The 24,804-nt window shown below is 44.0% G+C and overlaps 2 protein-coding genes and 1 long non-coding RNA gene across 3 annotated transcripts; 1 reads left to right on the top strand and 2 right to left on the bottom strand.

The window, feature by feature from the left end:
• The first annotated feature begins 1 nt into the window (after window position 1).
• Window positions 2-6,003, top strand: LOC107079584 (uncharacterized). The gene is made up of 2 exons (XR_001480527.2): window positions 2-194; window positions 5,668-6,003. It is a non-coding gene; the product is annotated as an uncharacterized lncRNA (long non-coding RNA).
• ddx27 (DEAD (Asp-Glu-Ala-Asp) box polypeptide 27) lies at window positions 389-17,615 on the bottom strand. The gene is made up of 21 exons (XM_015364948.2): window positions 17,179-17,615; window positions 15,936-16,085; window positions 15,335-15,394; window positions 14,849-15,038; window positions 13,431-13,483; window positions 12,392-12,478; window positions 11,293-11,398; window positions 10,291-10,464; window positions 9,991-10,141; window positions 8,983-9,082; window positions 8,423-8,564; window positions 8,053-8,206; window positions 7,804-7,885; window positions 7,106-7,283; window positions 6,130-6,236; window positions 5,257-5,353; window positions 4,452-4,543; window positions 4,076-4,196; window positions 3,609-3,702; window positions 2,497-2,571; window positions 389-1,574 (listed from the first exon to the last, which is right to left on the bottom strand). Exons 1-21 carry the CDS (start codon window positions 17,263-17,265, stop codon window positions 1,559-1,561), a joined length of 2,316 nt encoding a protein of 771 aa, XP_015220434.2. The 5' UTR covers window positions 17,266-17,615; the 3' UTR covers window positions 389-1,558.
• A 1,234-nt stretch (window positions 17,616-18,849) lies between these two features.
• snrpb (small nuclear ribonucleoprotein polypeptides B and B1) lies at window positions 18,850-24,117 on the bottom strand. The gene is made up of 7 exons (XM_015364736.2): window positions 23,981-24,117; window positions 22,623-22,774; window positions 21,919-22,030; window positions 21,304-21,456; window positions 20,139-20,271; window positions 19,380-19,505; window positions 18,850-19,025 (listed from the first exon to the last, which is right to left on the bottom strand). Exons 1-7 carry the CDS (start codon window positions 23,981-23,983, stop codon window positions 18,988-18,990), a joined length of 717 nt encoding a protein of 238 aa, XP_015220222.1. The 5' UTR covers window positions 23,984-24,117; the 3' UTR covers window positions 18,850-18,987.
• Between the last annotated feature and the right edge of the window lie 687 nt (window positions 24,118-24,804).

Here is a 24,804-nt window from a genome sequence, read left to right as displayed (position 1 = left end):
TTTCTCGCAGAACACTCTCGGAAAAAACAATTCTACCATGACATGTTTGGTTAGATCAATCATGTAAAACTGACATCTGTATAATTTTTAGAAGCAGACTTTCGTAAGGTTAAAAATTAAGGGATGATCCAAGTGCAGTAGAGACTTGAATTAATAATTTAGTTTAACGGAACTGCTCTTGGCAGTGTTTTAAGGTAAGTAAAATTATTCGACCAATAATATCTTGTAGTAAGAGCTTTTTCGATTGTGATAACATTAGGGTTTGTTCATGTCAATAGGAGGAAATGTACATGTATTTTTCATTAGCACGGTCAGTGTATGCACTGAAGATGTGATTTCATTTCTAAGCCTATTGAATGAGGATACCAGAAAGAAAAATACTGCAGTGTCAATTTAATAACCTTTAATATACTTTCCCAATACAGCATGGACCTCTGCAGCTTCATTGCAACATCCCAGAATCTCCCCTAAATATAAATGTTTTCTCACTTGATCTTACTCTTTCCAAGCAATGCAGACTCTTGCTGTTCTACAGTTTTAGGGATGAATTGTTTGCTCCAGTCAAGGTCATTCTGATCCATTTATCTCCAGCACTCAATTCCATCATTTCACATGCCTCCAACACCCTGTCCCTGAAAACTGCATGGACCTTCTGGTTCTCATCCCAACTCCGATCTCTCATCATCGGTTCACAGTTTGGTGTCAGATTCTATTTAACCATGCACTCGTCAAAATTGATAGGAATTTAGCACATTAAGAATGAAGACATCCCTGAATTAAAAACTATACCATTTGAAGGAAGGGGGTCTTCTCTTTCTATCCAAAATACTTGAAGGAGCAGGAAGAAGCGGACATTTTAAAAGTGACCACATTTTTAAATGATCTGATTTATAATGAATCAATACACAGCATACCAAGGGCTTGTCCATCTGTATAAGATGCGACTCAGTTTGATCCAGTCAGGATTTGTTTCACCTGACTTGATTTACTCAGAACAGAAAGGCACACATTATCTGTGCGGTGGCTCTGTGGCTAAGGATCTGCACCTGTGGCTGGAAGGTATATAAATGGCTGACTCTGCGCTCTGACCCCAAGCTTCTCTCCCTGTCTGTGTGTCTCATGGAGAGCAAGCTGGGGTATGCGAAAAGACAAATTCCTAATACAAGACATTGTATATGACTTGTATAAGTGATCTTATCTTATCCCAACAAAGCAAGTTCCGTAACTCCAGAAGAAAGCACAAAAAACAGTGGATTATAGGCCTTGCATTTGGAACACTGCAATAATCAAATAATGTATACCTCCATTAACTTTTCTGAAAACATTTATTTAACTGTGGGTCTTTCATGGCGAGAACTGCCTCAAACCTCAGTTGTGAGTCTAGATGGCAGTGGATTAACTGTGAATTGGCGGCCACACTTAGTCGCCTGCAGACCAAGGAACTGCAGATATAATGTCCATGATTTTAAGGATTTTCTCAGGTCTTATTGTCCACCACTGAAAAACACTTTTCTTTCTCCACTCTGAGACTCTTCTTCACGGTCAAAGCATCACTTCTTCATTTCCGTCGGTACCTGAAACACCGAAATGGCAAAGAGGATATTTCAGAGAAGAACAACCTTGTCTACTTGATTATGTCAATAATCTGAACAGAGCACACCACGTTTCCTAGCCAGTGAAGGATCTTATGAAAGCCCTGCCTTCAAAAGCACCGTAAAAGGTTATCTATACTGTGACATTCATAGCAATGTTATGAAAAAAACAAAACCCAATAACTTAAAATCATGCTGTAAACTCTACTGAAAAATACCCTACTGGGACAAAATACCAGTTGCTGCGTGGCTACAGCACTGAAGAACCACTCTAGACATGCTTCATGTCTCTGCCTCTGCCTTTACAATTGTATAGTGACTCTAAAAAACATAATACCTCCAGTTCTGTAGCTTTGAAAATTCAAGAAATGGTATAAAGAGGCTCAATTACATTTTACTGAGCAATTTCAACAATGTGAATGCTATAATCACAGTCTGGTCAAAAAATCAGGATGAAAAAAATCCAGCAAATAAATTCATTTGTATGATTAAGCCTTAAGACTTAAAAATTTAAAAATGGATCATTAGCAGAGTGCTGGGACCTAACATGAGAAATGATGCAGAACAGAGCAGGAGATCATAAGTTTTAAAATTCTTACAACCCTCTATATAACATGGTTTGATTTACTAGTCTACCTGCCACCTGAAAAGGTTTAAGCTGGCAAGGTTTAAGCAATCTCAGGGAAGCTTTTATGAGATGAGCTACATCTGTAAATTCACTGCAGAGAGAAAACGTGGCAATCTACACTTTTGTATGTTCCAGATTATATATATCAAAAGAAAACACATTTCTGCCTGATTCATAACTAGACGGCATCAGAAATCTCAAACTTCATGCCCTGTCATGCTCTGTCCCATGTGACGAAGCCATTTCACTGACAGGAGCTGGCTGTGTGGAACATACTTGGCTTTGGATTTGAAACGACCTCCCTTCTTGTGGGAGGGCAGGCCCAGCCTCTTCCTGTCTTCAAAGGAGGGCCTGGGAAGAGAGAGATCATGCAGTGAATACCGTCATTCCCCCTTCTTTAAATATATGAAATAATTATTTCCATCTGCAATTTATCAAGCTTAACCGCTAAGCATTCATCTAGCATTTTATTGGCAAGGAAAGAAGGGGTTTTCTTTCCGTAAAACAAACTTGCGCATCAATCGCAAGAGATCAAGATCCAGGATGTCACCAGATCTGAGCTGTGGTGCAACGTCAGTGTAGCATCTTGAGATGCATTTACAGAAGTGTGTTGAAATGATACCCCTGTGTGCCACAATACGAAAAGGAACAAGAGACATTAAAATTAATGAGGGAGTCTGTTATGCAAGTGAGGTTATATTTTGTTTCAAGATGAAACTCTTAAAGAGATACAAGCATAAGTTGTGCATAAGGCAGTAAAAGTTAACACACAACATAAATGTCGTATGGGCCACTCCTAGGTAATTATGATGATCACAAGTTCAAGAATATCTTCACTTCTCTGCTTCTCCTTTTGGACAAAGACAATTCTTTTTGAGATTTTGAGATTTGCTACTCTGTTCCAGCTATTTAAAGAAAAATAATTCTGGACTGTGAACCATGTGGGTGCACTCTGTCTTCTTACAATATAATCTCTTACTCCTCACCCACTTTCTCAAAACTCAAGCTGTCATGAACAAAATGAAATGAAAAATGTAATTCTGGCCAATATTTTATCTGAATTTCTGTTGTAATTTCTGCCTTTTAAGGTGAGGGGATTTGCCAGAATGAGTCAACGCAAATAAAAAAAAACACACATTTTGAATAATATGAATATTAATAATATGACAGATAACTTTGGATTTGATTTTCATAGATGTAGTCATATAATTATTTTATTTTCGCCAGCACTGTTACTATTGATTACAGTACTCATTTCATGCTACTAAAGTGGCTTCTGATATCAGTCATTAATAGTATTATAGAAACATAAAATTGCTGTAGATAACTAATACTGAAAAGCCCTGGAGCTGATTTAGATACAATTGGTTTCACATTCTGTTACCTACCCCGCACGGTATTGTTTCAGAGCCTTCTTGCTTGTGTTAGTCAGCTCCTTGTCAAACACAGACTTCTTCCCAGACTGGCGGGTCTTCTGCTTCTCTGCAAGAGGTCAAAGAGCAAAGACCATCAGGGATATTCACTCAAGAGACCTCTCTGGACAATCTCAACACTTCCCATATGATTATATGACATTAGGGAGCGTAGGAAACATAGCAAGGTGGGAAATACTTCATTTATGCACTTCTATGTGTGTGTGGAGGTATTTCCCTATGGCTGAGGATAAATTCCTTTCCACCAAGATCCACCTTTCTTCAAAATTTTCAAAGACATCTTGAAACCGACCCACTAGTTTTCAACAGGAACAAAATTGTGACATTCCTACAGCCCTTTACCTGTGAGATAAAAAACAAGATTCTCTTAGCCCACAAACTTCTACCCAGGAAGTGAACCGAAAGGTGAAAGAGACACTTACCATTTTGCACTGGCTCATCTTCAAGAATGGCCCTAGCTCGTTTGGGCTTGCGATCTCGTTTGGCCACCCTCTCTGCATACATCTGCGCTTTCAGTATCTCAAACTGGGCTCTGTCTTCTGCCTGGAGATGAGGGGAGAGATGCACGGAATGCTGGGAAACTCGTAGACTTCAAAATCTACAGGACGCGACTGTTTAGGTGGCAGAGTCAATGCAGACAGCAATGTGGGTCAGCGGTTAAGAGACGAGAGAGAGAGAGAGGGGGTAAGGAGGCTGGTGGATAGTGCTGAGAGACTAGAAGAGAAGATGAAACCCAGAGGAGGTGTGGGCTGGTTGTTAAAGGTTAGGTCAGCTCAGCCTTATGGGAAGAAATCTTACTGTCAATTCTTTCTTCTTGCTCTCCTTGACGAACTTCTGTCTCTTCTTCTTGCTTCTCAAAGCTAAATCGAATTCCTGTAGGACTTTTGTCACTTAGAAAGAGGAAAAAAAAGAGGGAAAGGAATAAGCAGAGACCTCTTTAATTCATACAGAAGTAGCATACAACTGCTTCAGCCCCTGAGTTTTATCTCCTAGGTATGGGCATGTCAGACATTTCTGATCATTAACCTGCTCGGAGTTGTTTAGAGAGCTACAGAAGGACAACAATTAAATCAACAACTTGAAGACGGGCTGAAAAGGTTCCCAATTTACTTGTCAACAGTACAAAGCTAGTTGCATGGCCGCTCCATTTTATTAGACAAAATAAGGATTTCCAGGAGAACATCACATTAGCCTTTGCGCTGTCAGCAGGAGCAGGTGCTTTAAAATACACCTTTCCCCCAGCCTGCAAATCGGAAAAGCGTCCGCTCCTTACTTCCCGAAGTGTGCTCAAATGGAGTTAGTGAATGCTCAAAATGAAATACTTTAACAGCTTTTAACAGAAAACGCTCAAGTAGAGGGCAGTATTTTCATGGAGAACACAGATGGTCTCCATTTCTAAGCAGCGGTGAAATCCGGAGTGAGTGACAGCAGTAGGTTTGAAATGAGGAGAAGAACTGGCGAATGTTTCCACACCGCTGTCCATCGGATTTCAGCACGCCCTCCTACAAGTTTGCCTCGAAATCCCCTCGCCTGCTCTCCTTCTCCTGACTCATGTCCATCATCAGCGCCGCCCCCTCCTTCCCCTGCCTCTCTCCAGACTCACTTCGCTCCTTCTTGCGCTCCTCATGGGTCTGAAACCACGTCCTCTGTGGCTGTGTCTCCTCGCTGGCCTGGGTCAGACGCTTCTGAGCTGAACTGATCTAAAACAAAAGCACATACATACACACTAGTACACAGAGCCATAATTATTGGTGCACTTCGAAATCTTAATGAAATACTGTTATGCTACCTTATCTTGTATACTACAAATTTGATTGTGGAGCTTGATTGCAATCGTAATATTTTAATATAAGTTCATATTACTTTCTTATACATGTACACTCCTCCTCTCCTTTGTTGGATTCACTAAAGAAAACGCTAGCTAACCAGCCTACCAGCCTTATAGCCTCCTAACATTTGTAACCTTTCTTCTCTTACAGTATATCCCAAATTTGAACATTTCTCTCATCCACAGCACTCCTGAATATCCTGGCACCACATGGAGGGATGATGCCTCTCTCCCTGATGTCACTGCAAGCTTGCAGGCACCCAGCAATGTTGCAGGAGGAGCTGAGAGACTCGAACCAGCTCCTGCCAGCTCCACCCTGGCAGTGGTCTGCCAATACTGCACCAACACCTGGAGCCCAGGTCAGTCGATTCAGACTCAGAGTGCTGCTGCCTGGGCTGTAAAACTCCATCTACACTCCGAGACAGAGTCTTAGTGCCAGGCACTCAGGAGCCTACTGGGTATTTGTTTTTTAACCCAGAGATTAACCAGAGATTAAATGTAAAAAAACACTTAACATCAAAAGGCTTGATTTCATGTTTTGATGAGTTAAAGAACTTTATAATTGATAATTGTGCTGGAAGAAAAGTCAGAAGTGATGAGGGTTCCCCTGAAGAAATGCTACTTCGGATAGCTGCTCCAATGCCCTACCTGAGCCTCCGACTTGATCATCTCGCGTTCTTCTTTTTCCAGTTGCATTACTGAGTAAATGTCTTTCTCCAGCTTCTCGATCCGGTCGCGGAATTTAATTATCACCTCTGGAGGACGGACAGAGAGGCGGAGAAAGACAGGCAACGGGAAAAGACAATAAGGGAGTTTTACAGCCGAAAGGAGGAAGGCAGTGTGGGGAATTAAAGGACAAAGACGAGAGAGAAGATGACAGGAAGAGTAAAGAAACCACAAGAGGAATGGGACAGCACACAAAAAAAGAAGAAATGAAGGAAGAGTAAAAAAATGAGCAGAAGAGAATTAAAGGTGAAAAGGAGGTAGAATGGGACAGGAAGAGAAATTCATTATAGAGTAACACAACTAATTTACATGAAACATACATCATTCCTAATTGCAAATAGCAAACAGCACCATGCATCATACAGTACAGAATTAGCTAAGCACAGTTATCCCTAAAGGAGACACATAATTCTACACAGCCCTAGAAGATTCAGGAGACTTTGAAAAAATAAACAATCCTGGTTTATGTTTGAAGGAATTGTTATAAATGGGGTGTCCTCCAGGTACTGAGTAAATACAACACGTCACTAACAAAATAAAGGCTGATCAGCCATGATTATCAAGTAATGAATTAATTGTGTTTCTCCTTACATACCACTTACTTTTTTTTTCAGAAAGGGGAGCTTATAAGGAGAGAAAGTGTCCAAAATCATAAGATTGCACCAAGAGGTGGAATTTTCACTTCTTCTGTCTTTACTGATAGAGAAGAGTCAAGCAGCTGGAACTCAAGCTGCACTTAAAACTAGTCAGGATGCGAACCCCCGACGAGACCAGAGACAGAAATGAAACCGCTGAAGATCCTGTGATCTTCAGTGGGCAACAGCGCTGTAAAGAGCAGAAAAATGGCGATAAAACTCAATTTCTCTGAAACGCAAGATGGAATTAGTGCAACTCTTACCCTGTGGCACCACCCGGGCTTTGACGGGGGCCTTGGCTTTCTTGACGATCTCCTTCAGCATCTTTCTCTCCGTCTCCCCCACCAGCGAGACGGAGCGCCCCGTCTTGCCCGCGCGGGCCGTGCGCCCCACCCTGTGCACGTAGTGCTTGATGGTGTTGGGCATGGTGAAGTTGATCACCTGGCAGACCAAGGAAACAGCATCTGGCGTCAGCCCCTTCTCCTCCCCACATCCCAGGGCAGGAGCGAGTCGATAATTTTACTCAACAGAGCGTACGCAGCTTGGTGCTTAACTCTAAACAAAAAGGGTCACTATCGCCGATTAAAACTACCACTATAAACCGTACACCACTGTGTGCTTTAGAACAGAGAAACAAATGCCACGTAAAGACAGCTTTAATTCCAAAACAAGTCACTTTCCACGTTTACAAGTATTTTTAAATCCCTTCTGCTATCCACCTCACTCTACCCAGCCCCTCCATCTTTAAGATTAACCACAATTGTCATCTCTGAAGCAGGGGAGACTGAAGCACAGCTGTGCAAGATGTTTGGCAAAAATAAAAAGCATTTCTGCCACTCTTGCCAATATGACACAACTTTGTCAGACCTCATTGTTGGACGTCCCTTGTATTAGTGTACGGGCAGTTTACCCTTGCCAGAGGTAAGGGGTCCATCAGTAAGAGAGCAAGAGAAAATCTCACCGTCTTCACCCCATCGATGTCCAGCCCTCTGGCTGCTACATCTGTGGCCACCAGGATGTCAATCTGCTCATCTTTAAAGCGTCTGGGGAAGGAGAACAAAATGCACTTCAGAGTGTAACCAAACAGAAAAACGTACCTACCCAGCAGGCTGGGTTGTAACAGCAGAAAAAAAAGAAATCAGCACAAGTCCACTACGTGCTTAGGGCAGATGTGTGTGGGGGATGCTGGGATAGGTGGGCAGCTTCTTACCGCAGGGCCTCCAGCCTCTGGGTTTGCGACAGGTTCCCATGCAGCTCCCCCACCTTCAGCCCCATCAGCCCCAGCAGGATGTGCATGCGGTGGGCCTGCTTCTTGGTCTGGATGAAGAGCATCACGTGGTCCTGGAACGTCCGGGTCAGCAAGGCTGATTGAGACAGACACGCAAGGGGTCAACAAACACACACTCAGCGGGCCAACGCAGTCACACTTAATGGACACACACAACTACAGAAAGCAGCGATACTCTTAACTCAAAACTCTGTACAAAACACAGGTGTGCCCCAGAAGAGCCAATACAGAGCGGTACTACCCTCTCCTACCCCGAAGCGGTCTCTGCCTCCCCCCCACCACCGATCCTCACCACACACGACGGCCTCTCTGTCCCCCTCACGGGCCGGTCTGATCCGCACAAACTCCTGCCGCAGGTAGGGGGCCACATCCGTGTTGCTGTTCACAAAGATCCTCACTGGCTGCTTGAGAGACACTGAAGCCAAGTCCTTGACCTGAGATGAAGAAAAAAAGAACAACGTCACTGAGACCCAGCTCAAGTCATCTTGGGGCATATGAATTGTCCGTTGTGAAAAAAGAAAAAAAAAAAGAGAACAGATGCACAATGTCCATCGTGGCCCATGCTTCTTTTTTAAAAGCATTTAAACATACTCATGTAATGCCACAAGTAACGGGGCTGTGAACTACAACACAGTGTCTGTATGGTACAGTTCAGAGATTTGTCAACCTGGTTTCATGCTACTAATTTAATTTAAATGGAATTGGATACCCATTATAATCTTAACATTGTTCGTCCTAATGGGTACAAAATCCACAGTGACCATCATATGGTACAGGCATAAAAGTGCCTCATCTTTAATGGGGATCACGTTTCTCCCTGCGTGACAGATGTTCGTGTCTCTTAGTCAGTACCTCTTCGCTCATGGTCGCAGAGAACAGCATGGTCTGGCGCTGGTAAGCACACAGCCTGATGATCTCCTTCATCTGCTCCTCGAAATACTCGTCCAGCATCCTGCAACACAGCACAGTGATCACAAGCTCCATGAGCCATACCCCTGGCCAAAGGCTTGCTGGCGTGGAGAGTTCAGGAACACCCCAAACCGAGCTCTCACACTGCTACACAACCAAGATTACTACTGCACCTCCAGTCAACATAACGGTGCATTCGCTCTTGATTTACGAGTGGTGCTGAAGACATTATGCAAATATTTTAATATTAAGACAGATCTGCATTACAGTACATAATCCTAATCCTTACTTTCTTCTTCGTTTTATTAGCCAATAATCTAATTTTAAATACAGAGTGATGCAATTTATTTTCTACATCATGCAGTCTAAATGAGAGAGAGAAACTTTTAAATTATGCCAGACAGACTGACAAAAAGCATTATGAAATGAGAGCTGATATGATTGACCAGGAACTTCTGTTTTGTCAGGCTACACTATCATTGTGACATGAACATTGTTTTAATGAAACTACATTTGTTGTTAAGGTTAATAACTAAAACCTGAAAACGGTAGAATGCTTAAAGAATTATTTTTTTCCAAATGGCTCACCTTTCACTTCTTCCCAAATCGCAGATTACACAATACAAAAACTGCTGCAACAGTTCTTCAGTGTTTAACCGTTAATAAGAGCGTCCTAAAAGAATCTCATCCCAAGTCCATCACAAAAAAAACACATTCCATACAATCAGATCTGTTTCAAATCAAAGCTACAGAACACTTAAATAACAGAGACAATAACATCAGGAATTCCACTATAACAACCCCAAGATGAAGAACCAACGCTTCACTCAGATTAATACTAAATAATGTACTCGTGGGTGACATTTCTTGAACGAATACAAAACATTAAAAAGGTAACGAACTGAATGTGACACATTCAGATTTCCTTCCCCTCCTGCCACTCAAACATACCGGTCAGCCTCGTCCAGGATGAGGATCTCAATGTGGCTCAGCTCGAAGCTGGGCGTGTTGTGCAGGTGGTCAATCAGACGCCCGGGTGTGGCGATCAGCACGTCTGGTCCAGCCCGCAGCGCGGCCTCCTGGGACTTCAGGTCCAGACCACCTGACACAAAGGAACAGGACACAGGTTGAGAGCTATCTACGTCTGGAATTAAAACGTTAACGTCCTCAAAGATGAGCCTTGTGACTCCGGACTCGGAGCGTGTGCGCTGTGGAGGGGAGGATAAAGGGTGTGTGATTACTCGCGCTTACCCACTGCCAGGCAGGTGGTGACGCTGGTGAACTGTGCCAGTTGGCGGGCGACTGAGTGCACCTGGATGCCCAGCTCACGGGTCGGCACCAGGACCAGCACCCGGGTCACCTGTGTCTGGCGGGGCTTGTAGATCAGCCGCTCCAGGACTGGCAGCATGAAGGCAGCCGTCTTACCTGAGAGAGGGACAGCGGGGGAAGGAGGAGCAGGAGGGAAACGGACCAGGAGCGTGGTGAAAGATGGAAACGGAGTGTGAGAGAGCGAGCATGTAGGCAGGAGAGATAAAAGAGGGCAGGAGCAGGGAGACAGGAAGACGGAAAGCAAGACATGGAGGAGAAGAGAGAAAGAGATAGGGGAAGCAGGGAGAATTAAGGAAGGAGAGCGAGCAAAGAAGAAGAAAAAAGGCAAGAGGAGGAAGGAAGACAGAGAGATGATGAACAAAAAAAGAGCTTCAATATTTACTGCAAAAAGTCAGAACAAATAACAGAAAAGAATTACGTGGATGATATTTAAACAAATGGGTAAATCCCAGTGCTATACTTATAAGTTATGTTATTCCTGAACATGCAACTTGCTAAACAGCCATGTTGTTTTTCTCACAGTCCTTAAACTGCTAACAAAAATGTAACATCAGTATTACCTCAAACTGCAAGGTGACTAACTGCTGAGTCAGCCCTAAAAAGCAGAAAATAACCCTATATTTTACATCTACTGAGAAACCCGTGCCACACAAATGTCAAGAAAGCGTTTCTCCCTAATGCGGTTTGCTACGCCTAAACCTCAAACACAATTTTACGCAGAAAAATTAAATTTTACTTTCATGCATATGCAATCTGAACACTCAATGCAGCTAGCTGCAGATTACGAGTGAGACAATTTGGTCAGGTCCTTTTTTCCCAGAATGGGTTTATGGTAAAGTCCTATTTATATGCACATCATCCTTCAAGGCTTCTAGTGGTACTCAGTTAGCGGTTTAATTCCCAGCCTGCGCCCAAGTAACTCACCTGTCCCAGTGGCTGCGCAGGCACAGATATCCTTGCCCAGGAGGCCCACAGGCACACAGGCTTTCTGAATGGGAGTGGGCAGCTTAAACCCCATTGCAGTGACAGCCTAGGAGAAATAGTCAAAAGACTTTTTATTGGTCAAACCTGGATCTGTGTTCTGTGCTTTGCAAACATGCAGTGACGTTTTGTGTTCATATACAGTATCTGCAGTGTGTGAGTTTTCAGAAGGGGTTGTGGGGATGAAGCGAGCAACCCAAGACACTCCTTAAATGGTGTGAAGTGTGAGGGACTGATGCTGAATCTGGATGGAATGTGTATGGCGCAGAAAGTGCAAACGCTGATAAAGTGTGCATTAGGATCTAGATCTGTTTATGTGGACGAATAACCCGATAAGAGATGGCAGTTTCAACAGCCTGGAAGGGAAGCAAGGAAAGAACAAGAAGGACCGCAGTGAACAATGAAACAAAGGACAAGTACTGCAAGGCATAAGCAATTTCTTGAAGAAGTGTGTAATAAGCGCAGGAGCACATGTGAAACACATGTGTGACAGCATGTGTGAAAGGTGCGAGTTACAGTGCATATGAATTAAGAGATAAGATCACTTTATTGGCCATATATAATTTCTTGCATTAGGAATTTTTCTTTTCGCGTACTCTTGCTCTCCATGAGATACACAGGCGGGGAGAGAGACGCTTGGGGTCAGAGCGCAGGGTCAGCCATTTATACGGCACCCTTGGAGCAGCTGGGGTTAAGGGCCTTGCTAAGGGGCCCAACGGAGTAGGATTCCTCTGCTGGCCATGGGATTTGAACCGGCAACCTTCCAGCCACAGGCACAGATCCTTAGCCACAGAGCCACTGCTCTGCCCCTAATTGGTGTATTTGCATTTCAGTTAAAGTGCTGTTCAGGACACATTCATGTCTGTGTTATTGTGTGCAGGTTTTTAAATCAACAGCACAAATAGGAGCGCTTTCATGTGGACCCACAGGAAAGATGTGTGCTACAGGCCACAGGCCACAGCCCACAGCCTGCTGGATGTGTCTGGGGGGGTAGGTGATCCTCACCACACAGCACACTGCACATCGAGCGTGCGTGACTCACCTTGAGCAGTGGCCTGGACAAGTTCATCTCCTGGAAGGTCAGGCTCTCGTCGTACTGTGAAGCATCCTCAAAGAAGGCCTCAGGAGGCTAAGGAGAAACACAGAGCACAGACTCAACAAAAAAAAAATAATTCTCAGTGTTTACATAGGGCATTTCATCCTGAAAGTTCCCAAAGAGCTGTAGAGGCAGTAGAGGGACTCGCATCATTAACAACCAAAGTGCAGCACATGGTGGAATGTTACACAGCAATCATTCTGTGCCAGACTGCACTTCAGGCCTTATTAGATACAGAGGAGGTAAGTAATTAAATTACAGTGAGACTTGCAGATCTTCTAGACTGAAGTAGCCCAGGGAACAGGGGACAGCAACCCTACTCCGTGAAACAGTGTGCAAGATATTTAATGACTATAAGTCGCCATTAACTCTGGACTCAAACGAAAGATAGCTATTATAGCCCAGGGTCATTTGTCACTATGCAGAGGCACTGGAGTGGAATTTCTGAAGGAACAGTGCCACCTGCTGGTCAAGCCACATTACTTTCTGCAGCAACTCGCCCCTTCTTGGTGGATGACGACGCAAGAGCTGAGCAGTTCGGGTTTTAACAGCAGGCAGACCCAGTTCGCTGGGGCACACTCTGCTATTTCAGGAATTTAATAGTGCGAGTTATTTCATCTACACCTACAGGGCGGATATGTGCTGCCAGAGCCCAGCTGTGTCGGGTCTGCTGACATAGACCAGGGGAAGTGATCTCAGCTCACCCAACAGCAGCATCCCAGGGAGCTGTGTGGGACAGCTGTGACCCTGTGGTGTTTTCAGGAGGACTGGGGTCAGTCCACCTATCGCCAAATCTCCTATATCTCCTAAGGTAAGTAAAACAGCACAAGGTCTGACAGCATATGTCAGACAAGGCGTGTACCACTCCAGGGCTGGCACTGATCACCGCAGTATAAAGTAACTGGCTGGTCCTGAGTATGAAGAGGAGGGAAAAAAATAATTGTTCGATTTAAAGGGGGGAGGTTGGGCATAGCTCCTCTCTTACCTCTTCTCCATCCTTCTTCTTCTTTTTCCGACGGTCCTTCTCTCTCAGGGTGTCTGTGAGAGGAGCAGGGATGGTATGCATTAAGTCTGTACCTGATGCTAGATTTGAACACCGCTTAGGCATTTCTCCCTCAGTGACACTTGTAAGCAAAGATGTTGAGTACAAAGCAGCCAATGCATGTAGAATACCCTTTGATTACTCTTCTACATGCTGTCATCCGAGAAATAGCCTTCCCCAGAAAAGGAAGGGACCCGTATATCATCACCACTCTCAGGCCAGACTGCTGTAATACCTCAATGGCATGTGTACATGACAACAGTACTAAAAGACACGAATATCAGAGTGTTTGGTCCAGGCTGGTTTGTTTTGGTTGTGTATACTGCGTCTCAGTTGGTGCATTGGCTTCTGTCTCTTCGTTACCTTACCAATTCACAGTTTCACCCACAATGTGGCAAGGAGAATAGATCACTCATAAAACCCTGGGAAAATTACAGCTGACCCCACTCACCCCAGTCATAACTTGTTTGTTCCCCTACCAGGTTCTGGTCACTCCAGTCGCACACAACTAGACTCCAAAATAGCTTCTTCCCCAGAGCCGTCAAGTTGGTGACGCCCCCACTCCCTCCCATCATACTACGATCTCTCCTAACTCTTCCTATACCCACAAGGACTGTACTCCAACAACACTACACACACGACAACCGAATGTAAGCCGAAATTGTACTGTCCCTTCGATAGCTCGGTAAAACTGTATTAGTTGTAATATTTATTCATCACCATACTGTTTTTGCACTGTTCCCCGAATTACCTTGCACTGTTTTTGTCCTGTTGTATTCTTTTCTCTGTTTGCGGATTTTGCACAGTTCTGATTACGTTATGTTATTACACATTACTGTTATTGTTATTGCGTTACTGTCTATTGTCTTATCTTCTGTTCTATTTATATACTGCTCCTTAGTGACTAATGAGAAACACTTTTCACTATACTATGCACCTGTGTAAGTATAATGACAAATAAAGTTGAATTCAATTGAATTGAATTGAAGTTCAAATAAGGTAAGACTACAAGGGTCAATCTAGAAACGCAAGTGTTTATATTAATATGCATAAGACAGCTTTTTATGGTGGTTGAGAAACATGTTCAATAAGATTAGTTTAGACATGTTATGAACTGGGAATATCCTGGTCCAAGCACTTTACCTTAACTACTGGACTAACTACTAAATACTTCTCGTCGCATGCATAGATACACGAAGATGCACCAAAATCCATAACGTAACCCTGAAACACCACGCATCTCCTACCTGATGTGCAAAAAACACTTTACACTGACAAATAACACACAATCCCACACATCCCCAGCTCCATGCAAACACAGTGTAACACACATATCATTCATTTGCTAACATGTTATTTACCGGCTTTGGTCAAGACCTCTTCATCAGCTGAAGAAAATTCTTCCTCGATTTCACTGTCATTGCTGGCTCCCTCCTCCTCTCCCTCCGCCTCCTCCTCATCATCATCGTCTGTCTCTTGCTCCTGACTTTCTCCTTCTTGCTTGGCCTCAGACTCCTCACCATCTTCTTTCTCTTCCTTCACTGCTTTCTCCTACACAGACATATGATACACACAGATACACACGGTCTTTCCCTGCTTGATAATAGATTCCTGTGCACCACAAATGCAGCAAGAGTGGAAGTTCAAAGGTGGGACGAGGATTTCTTTGGAAAAGTGGAGCCAGTTATTCATTTTCTCTTTAAGGATCTTGATGATAACTTTTTATATGGAGAACCACACTCACAAAACTTTATTACTAGCACTGGCACCGCTACTATTGTTGCGATGGCTCCCGTCATCATTGTGAACAATCCTGCCCTCCTGACTCAAAAAGACCGGCCACTCACCTCGGTTCGCCGTTTCTTACGGACTTTCTCAATCTTCTCATCCAAGGTCGTAGGAGCTTTCTGCGGAGGAGAGGGGGAGGATAAGTTTGCCACCTTGCGCTCGGTTCCAATTTCTAACTCTCATCCTGGACTAAGGTCGATGGATCCTCCGACACCAGCACTGTCCACCTCTTATCATGTGACAAGCCCCCAGTGCAAACAAAAGAGCCAAGTGTGAGAGGAATGACTGACGTAACCTTCAAGAACAACCTCAGTGCTGCCTGGACAAGCACAGAGGGCTGCTGCTGTGCCACCAGCTAAGAAATACCCCAGTGCATTTCAAAGCCCCTGTCTGCCAAATCCCCGTCAAAGTTACGCATTCACAGCCACAGGGAGTACTACTGCACAGTAAAATAACACCCTGAACCCAAACCCCATATCACATTCAGACAACAGCAAGCCAACCCCATGAAGCCCCCATTCACAGGTGGCCTTACAATTTAGCCAGAGTAAACTGAATGATCTCAAGCCTGCTGAGCCCAAATCGCTTCCCAAGCAGAGGTCCTTATGAGGTGAGCATGCGCGCAGATGTTGCTGCCGTTTTTAGGAGCCACGCACTCACCCTCTTCTTCAGCTGCGCCATGACGTCTGCCATAGCCCAGTCCTCGCTGTACAGGCCATCCCGCTCCCCGAACTCAAAGTCGGCGCTGAAGTCCCCCTGGCCGTGCTTTCGAAGGGCCTGCCGTTTCTGTGCCAGGACAATGGGCTGCTCCTGGCGCAATGGAACAGAAGAAAGATACACATGAGTGGAGGCCATTATACCGGCTGATACTGAGTAGTCAATCCACTGGTGAATAACTTGTCCCTGGGTCTCATCCAGCCATTACTTGAAAGAAGCCTGGATATCGGCTTTGACAGGATGGCTGGGTAGTTTGTTCCACACTCCCGCAACCCTTTGGGTAAAGATGTACTTCCTTTTTTCAGCTTCAAACCCATGACGTTTCTACATGTTTCGCTCTTTGCTCTGAAGAAGTCCACTGGATTGAAGGGAGAAGAAGGACCTCGGAGCACTTTACAGAAGCTCCCAGCCACTAGCCAGGACCTCCTGAAAACTCTCACAGCTGATGCACTGCCTGATCAGTCTGCTCGACCTCCGAATCTAACTCTCTAGCTTGTTAACGCATCTTCAGCCAATGTATCTTCTTGGTTAAAATCAAAGAGTAAGCTAGTAAGTCAAACTCACTTCAGTGGCTTCTGCTCCTGAACTTGAATGAGCTTAAATAGTTATAATGACACTAATTTATTACATTGGCGATATGTCACTTTTTTCTATAGAGAAGACGGTTACCCGCACAAATGTGTACTAAAAGTAGGGACACAGCTGAAATTAAAAAAGAATAGATACTGTACAGCAAATGCTATGGCACACATGAAGTGTTTGTAGTGCAAGTCTCAAGATAAAGTGTAAAGACTTTTAATGACCACCCTACCATTTGTATATAACATATACAAGGGGTATTTTATATACAAAACACATTTCTGATACTGCTACCTAAACTGACTGATAACTTACAAAAGCAAAACGTGAATATTTTGCCATTCTTTAACTGGGAGTTTGTTTTTAATTTTCACTAGCTGTGAAAGTGGCAGTTTTATATTACATTAGCATGCACATTGAATATAATTTTGATACAGGCAGTGCCTATTTATGCCTCCAGCTTCATTGGTTTCTATCAATGGGCTCTCCTAGAACTAGTTAGAATTCAAATAATTAAAATTTAGGTAGCCTAGCTTTTAATCGCAATTGCCGACAGTATTTGGCTAGTACAGTAATATCACCAACCCCTCAAAAAAAAAAAACATACCGTCTCGTCTTCAGATTCTGTATCGGGTTCCTCGGGCACTTCATCCTCATCAAGAATGGTTCCGATCAGATCCAAATCCGCCAACATGGTTTCGCACCAATCTGGCTGCCCTTCAGATTGGTTAATCCAACAGTAATGTATATTTCAAGCAATTTCAACAGGTTTTGGGATTCAAATCTATATTTATAAAAAACACGAAGGTGGGACGACAACAGCTGAACCCGAGAGCTACTAAACGTGAATTCTAATCGTTTCCCCACCTCATCGAATACAAATATAAGTCAACGTCCAACTTTCTCAGAACCTCGTCGTGTCGTTTCTTTAATTCCCGGTCCCGATCCACGTCGTTGCTACTAGTGCTAGCTTCCCAACTACACATGGAGTACTGAAGAGGGTACTGCTTGGGAGACGCACACGTGTGGCTCAATATGCGGAAGTTGGTCCGCCTGCTTTATCATTCCCCTCCGAGGCTAGCCCAAAACAGGTCCTGAAATATTATCGTTCCTACAGCACCAGATGGGACTTCGATATCTCACGACACCTTTTACACTTTCTGTTCTACGTCTTGCACACATTACGAAATCTACATGCTTTTAAGTAGAACTTGTTAAAGATTCTTTCCATCGCAAAAGTGTCCCATTTAAATCGGAAAAAAACATGTAACTCGATTCTTCAGAAATTCCGTGCTAATCCGTCAAATTAAGATCGGGAACGGACAGGAACCCATTGTCTCAACCCCGTCAATGTCTACAATAAGAGCCAAATAAAATGTTTTACCCATGTTCATTAGCCATATACAATATCACATTAATATAGACGATGAGTCACATAAAATTAATATTCTATATATATAAATGTCACGTGTTACCCATAAACAAGGTTGCAAAGTCCCTCATTCACCTTAGAAAATAGGAGAAGCCACTTAACCAATTAATAGGAATGCAAGTAGCTCAGTTTAAGAATCAAAACTCAGCTTTTTCGTCAGAGATAGGGAGCAACTTCCAGAATCCTCTGACAATTTATACTCATTTATTGTTGGGTAACCATCAGTAACAAGAAAACCCATGCATTAACTCATCTTTCACTTTTACCAGCAGCAAAGAGCACACTCCTGTTCTCATTCATGTGGGAACCAATGCATGCTCCAAACCACAACCCCTTTTGGCTTTCAAACCACTTGCTCACACAAAATTTTGTCAGTTCATACCTAAAATGAAAACATATTGCATATCTCTATTGACAAAAACAGTTTAAATCTTTGAACTATGAGAAAATGCAATTCTGTTGGCAATGTCTGCAGCTTGTCCCCCAGCTCAGGGTATCTTCCTTGTGTTACTCCAGGTGCATATTTCCAACACATGGCAACTAGGTTAGCTGGTGCCTAAATAATCTGACAGCATTGTGAATGCCTGGCACCCCTTACAAGGTGCAGTGCCATCTTGTGAACCTCTCTCCCAGGATAGTCTCCATGTTACCATGACTCTTACCAGCAATTAGCAGCTTTCTGATGATAGGTGGGAGGACAGCACTCTCATCTGGCCTAAGTGAAGAACTACAACCACTTACTCCAGGTGTTGGTAACAGAAGGTCAAAATTCAGCTCAAGCAAATTCACAATTTCATACACAGAGTAACGGGAATCTTGAAAAGAAAACCACTTCATGAAACAGAATTGTCCAAAACAATTTATTTAAAAATATTACACCAAAATAAAAAAAACACAACTATACAAGAACTTGACGCAAAAAGCAGAGTCCTGGTGCAGGGGGGGTTCAGCTCCAGGCGTCAAGCGACAGTCTGACCGAGATGCTCAGGGCCTGGGGGGGCGCATTCCTGGAGGAGGGGGTCCTGAGGCAGATACACAAACAAGAATGTTACTGATGACAACATGCAAGCCCTATGTCTATGCAGCATTGCAGTTGTACAGGGAGTTTTGTTTGAAAAGTGCTGTATTTGTAATTAAAGCTGTTACAAAGCTCAGAGGAAGATGGGGCCCCTCAAGGAATTGAATTTCAGACAACAGAATTCAGTATTGAAAGACTTGATATGCTCGGAAAACAAAATTAACTGGATGGCTGCTGGATGTCACAGGCGGGATTGTGATCTTTAACCACAGAATCCAGAAAAAACTAAAGCACGACCGGAGGAGCCCAGACAGCGAGTAAGTTGTTTGTAAGGACACGGCGTTAGTGTGCGCCTTACCTCTCATCCCAGGGGGGGGTGGTCTCATCCCTGGCGGGGGCATGCCCATTGGGGCTCCGCGGCCAGGAGGCATGCCCATGGGTGGGCCCATTGGGGGCCTCATGCCAGGCGGAGGGCCCATCATACCTGCGGTGGAAGAGAAGCAGGATCTTCAGACTTCAAAATGGAGAAGGATGTTTTCATATGATAGTTAAGAGACTTAATACGATACACATAAATGTCTTTTCTGAAGTAGCCCATCTCCTACAGAGACCCCAAGAACAACTGAGCCCCACACTCCTGGCCTCTGCAGGGGACTGCTCAGTTATTCTAGTACATTTACATCTATGAATCCCAACTCCTAACCTGAAACACTGCAGTATAGCCACTGGAGACAATCATATCAGTCCTAGATTTCAGTGCTCTAAATGTAAAGAAGGCAGGAGCTCAGTGTAATCCTGCTTCAGTAGACTCAGCATCAGAATCAGCTCGATAATGAAATCATCACAGCTCCTGCCCACTTAGAAAAACCTCCCTTCAGCTTCAGTGCAATACTTATTCACATATTACATATTCAGACCAGTGAAAACCCTGTGTATATAACAAGGGTTTTTCAAACACCCTGGACTTCAAGGTCACCCATATTATTCCCCCCCAACTTTGAGTAAGAAGAACACTACTCAGTAATTAGTCCAATAAAATGACTTGCCCTGGCAAACTGAGGCTACAGCGTCTTGGCTTAAGCGCAACTACGCACAAGCTGAAAAAAAAAGCGTGTACCTGGTGGGGGTGCTCCGCGGCCCATGGGGGGTGGGGGTCCACCTCTTCCTGGGGGATACTGGGTGGGGGCCCCTGCAATGCTGGCCCCTGCTGCTGCCGCCGCTACCGTCCCCCTGCCCTGTGGGGTCATCACCTGGAAGAAGACCGGGAAGAGCGTTCAGAAAGAGCACGTCATATCTTCAACAAAAATGGACCCCTGTCAAGGAAGTCAAACAGCCAGGATCTCAATGGATAACTTGCTCACACAAGACTGAAATCAGTAAGCTTTTATTATTGGTGGGTAGCTGCGTCAGCATGCATAGGCTGCAAAGGAACAAGCAATAGGTTTATTCCATGCTGAAAAAAAGAAGAAAACAACGTTTTAGCTGAAGAAGGCCCTTTCTTTTGGCCCTTCAAAATACTTCGGCCAATCAAACCAAGAATGAACACCGTAGGAGAGTGCAAGTTCTTGCACGCAACCAATCCATGAAAAATGGAAACAAATTCTATAGCTCGCAAAGCAGGTCTCCAACTTTGGCCCTGGAAAGCCCCACTTTTGAAAATATTAAATCATTGCTTTCTGAAGTAGGTGACCTTAAGGTCACAAACCTCTCTAAACTTCAAAGTATTACCGCTTCTTGGAAAAAAAAATCAATTAAACAATTCCAAATGTTCCTAATCATTAGAAATAGGTACACTGGGCTTTCCCAGACCAGGGCTGACTTTAGGATTTATCAGACTGAACATTAAATTCCATCATATCTGACCTCTAATCACTACAAGAGTCTCTATTACTTGCAAAAGGCCGGCAAATGTATGCAAACTATTAAAAGTGCAGAACATTTTGTACTTTTAACATGCAACCAAAACTTAATTGAATTAATTCTTACAAACCATTAAGGAGCTGAAATGAACAGTACAAAATGAGATGCCCGGGAATCAAAGGTAATACAGTTTGAAACAAGTTTAAATCCAAAGATTAAAATGTGCACTATTTTAGGGAGGACTAAATGAAAATCAGATCAAGAGCAAAGTACACAACACAAATTCTAAGCAGCGGTTAGCAAGGAAAACTAACTGCCTGACATAAAAACCCTGAAGAATTCCACAGGTGGATGGTATGTGCCGTCAAATACGTTGCAGTTGCCTCCAGTGGGCAGTGGGAGAGAGAGCGGGGATTTATTACCTGTTGCGAGGGGCCTCCCACGCCGCGGACAGGGCCGGCCAACCCAGCGGGTGCCTGTGGCATTGGAGCTCCTGCGGGAACCCCCCTACCTGCCGCGCGGCCCACACCAGGACCTCCGGCCACGCCAGCCAGGGGCACACGGGCAATGCCAGTCTGCAACACGGAAGCACAGGAACCCCATAAAACAGCAGCCTTACACAGGAGTGGACCGAGTGCAAGAAAAACTCACATATGCAAAATCACGATTTACAGAAGATAAGGAATTTGCACACCGTGCATCGCAGGTTCAGCAATCGTGCCAGATCCGGTTGCAATTTTAGAGCGCAAACAAGCCTCCTTTAATTTCTTAACTTTTAGAACTAGAGTCATACCAGCTAATGGGATCTTGGCATAAGGGGTAAGAAGACAGACATATGCATCATTTAAAAAAAAAAGCATCTTGACTTGAAAATGTGATCTTTAGTGCAGAAGAGCTCACATTTATTCTCTATGGGGGACTTGATAAATCAAAATTAAGCACTTTTTATTGAGCCCATTCAATTAGAAAGAACTTAAAGGGAGTGCCATTGTCTAGAAGCAGTGCTGCAGATCTGCTGAGCAATGGGACAGACTTACGTCTTTGGGTGGGGGACCCTCCACGGTCATTGACACCAGGTTCTCACCACGAAGCAGCACCAGCCCCAAAACCCTCTTCTCCTCGCGCTCCGGCTGCTTCGAGTTCTTTGGCCTGAAAGGAAAAGCCGTCAGGTGGGACTGGACTGCACGTTTTGCAGCGTCACACAGTAACTGATGCAGATAAAAGTTGCATCCACCCCCACCCCCCATGTGAGCTGCTATTAGGCAGACCAGAAACCCATCACCACAGAACAGATCAAGACAACGTACAAAAGTCCATCTGAATGGCAGCTTTATAAACATCTCAGGCTGCGGCTGGAAGGATGCAGAACTCACTCATAACACTACAAACTTCAGATCAAGCCAGAGGAGGCTTACTGTTGAACAGTTGGCCAGGAAATCCCAGACGGACACTTCAAACCCCCTCCAGTGAGTCAATCATCCTAGATGAATCTTAACCAGTTTCAGGTAATTATATTAAAAGGAGTGGTGAGGCGAGAGCAGTTCCCTGGCAATGTACTGGGAAGCAGATGCCCTCTATATACCAGGTTGAACATAAATTGGAGATGTAAGCTTGTTATACAAGAACTCAACAAAAAAAGTTTATTTGTGACCATTATCTTTGCCAATATATTTGTTATATTATAGGAAGCATAGTGGTGCATGAGAACACCAGATACTAAAAAACCACCAGAGCCTCTTACTTGATCTTCCTGAACTCGTCACAGTCACACAGGATGAGGTTCATGTGTTTGTCGAAGGCCTTGAAGGTCCCAATGAAAATGCGCCCATCCTGGAGAATACAGCGCATCCTGTAGTCGATGTGCTGCAACATCTTACTGCTCTTTCCCACCGTCTACAAAGAGAGAGGAAGCGATCACATCAACTGTGAAACCACCAAAACAAAGAGGGAGGCTCCGGGCCTAGAGCAGTTCAGGTCTTCTCAGAAGAAAAGAAGGATTAAAAGACCAGAGAAACGAGTATACTGCACCTTTACCTGGACAGAACACAGATTTCACACCACCTTCCCAGGGAGCTATAGTTAAATAAGCTTTGCTTACTCAAACTTCACTAGGTAATGAACAGGAGCATAGCAGAGTAGTGAGCCCACTTTCCTCCCCAATACACAGAAAAATATAGCCTTAAATCTATATTTTTAAAGTTGGCTTGGCCATCACAATAACTCCACAAAGGAGCACGTTAGAAGCAATATGACCATATTATATGGTCTATTATAGAACTGACCCCACATCTAAATGAAACCTATTTTAATTAACCACCTGGGTTGTTCGCAGCCAGAAGTCCCTAGAACGAACAACCATTGCGAACAACCATTATGTAATCCACCCCATACCAGTTAATTTTTTTTATTCATGATGGTTCACTGCACTGACTCCTTGTGAATGTGGAGTTGCTACTGTGTAGGATCTAGTGTTTTATACACAAGACTTACAGTACACAATGTGATGTTACGATGCTCGCTCACTTCCTTCACCCCACTGGACACGGTGTTTGTGGCGTGCCGTGCAGACCGAAGACAATGGTTATACAACCCAGCTCAACGGTGCACCGCTCATTACCACAGGCCTCATTTCAAGTGAACACTTAAAACGGCGTGAAAGACTATAATTGTAGACTATGTTTTAATGCACCGAGGCCCAAAACGTACCGAGCTTTCTCCACTGACGAAGTGGAATAACCAAAGTCGCCGTTTTGCAAATACACATCGAACCGGTTTGGGCGACCGTGCAAGATTCTGTATTCAACACAACACGCATCGGCTTCATTCATTCCAAGTTTCTGGGGATGCCGAGGCCTTGCTTTCGAGCTAACCTGTACTTAACTAGAACCCAGGTTCCGAGTTACAGTTCAATACTGTGTACTCGGGAAACGAGAAGGCGACATAGACGGGTTTACTCAAACCCAACACAAGCGCGCCCAACATTGGCCTTTCCCAAGCTAAAGGTAAGCGACTTTAACAAACCCAACAATTTCCTAAAACTCAAATACCTCGGAATTACAGAATATATGTTAACCTAGGAAATGTCTAAGACAGTCTTACCATGATTGCGGTTCTGATGGCTCCGATTCAGCTCGGATTGCACCAAACGCTTAAAAAATTGATCCGCGGAGCTAGAGCGCCGCCAGGACCTTCTTTTAGGGGGACATAGGCCGGAAGTGAGTGAACGGGTAGAAGAGGGCCCCCTGGAAACACGTACCACATCATCGTGGTTCCTACGGTCATGTAAAAACAAGTTAATTTTGGGACTCATCGGTTTTTAAAAGGTAAACATACACCGAAAATTAAACACGTTCAGGAATTTGTTTTCTTTCTGCATTGGTGATATAATATGCACAGACTTTAAAAATAATATTTTGGTGAAGGAGAAGCTTCCGCCGGAACCAAATGCGGGAGGAAGGAAGCGCAGGAGGTGGTGTCGTATGTGTGGCGCAAACGGACAAAAAGTAATTGGAAGGCATTGGCGCAAAAACTGGCATGTGTGTTTATTATCAGCAATACTGGAAGTGTTTTGGGCTTTTACGTTCTGAGTGTCACTGTCGAGATTTTTTAGAGATTTTAACATTAATCTTACGTCCATAATTTTTACTGCTCAGTAAGCTTAAAGCCAATATCGATACTATTGTCACGTCTTGGCACTCAATATGCATGGCTGACCAGTCACTGAACCTGCACGTAAAATGTATCAGATATAAAGAACATGGAGACTGACGGATGTTTTAGAAATACTGTAGATGATTGCGGTCATGTTATTGATTATTGTAACAGGTGTGCTCTTGCGCATCTTTCCTAGTCCTACCCTTTATCTTGTCTGTGTCCCTGTTTGTTTTATCTGGTATTTAGGTGTGGTTCTGGTCCATCTGTTT

This window comes from Lepisosteus oculatus, chromosome 16 (genome assembly GCF_040954835.1).
Source record: "Lepisosteus oculatus isolate fLepOcu1 chromosome 16, fLepOcu1.hap2, whole genome shotgun sequence".
NCBI lineage: Eukaryota > Metazoa > Chordata > Actinopteri > Semionotiformes > Lepisosteidae > Lepisosteus > Lepisosteus oculatus.
Note: the sequence above shows the minus strand (reverse complement) of the source record. Positions and strands in the feature narration are given on the sequence as shown.

Bases quoted from the DNA above. Each gene is read 5' to 3' on its own strand.
- snrpb (XM_015364736.2), bottom strand. The intron at 21,457-21,918 runs GTAAGTCTGTCC...TCCGTGTTGCAG, and splicing joins AGGGTCCCCCACCCAAAGAC to ACTGGCATTGCCCGTGTGCC. The intron at 20,272-21,303 runs GTAATAAATCCC...GTCTTCTTCCAG, and splicing joins TGGGAGGCCCCTCGCAACAG to GTGATGACCCCACAGGGCAG.
- ddx27 (XM_015364948.2), bottom strand. From the start codon at position 17,265: ATGTTGGCGGATTTGGATCTGATCGGAACCATTCTTGATGAGGATGAA. The intron at 9,083-9,990 runs GTATGTTTGAGT...GCTGTGTTGCAG, and splicing joins ATCCTGGACGAGGCTGACCG to GATGCTGGACGAGTATTTCG. The intron at 7,886-8,052 runs GTAAGAAGCTGC...CTCCTTCCCCAG, and splicing joins CAGAGGCTGGAGGCCCTGCG to ACGCTTTAAAGATGAGCAGA.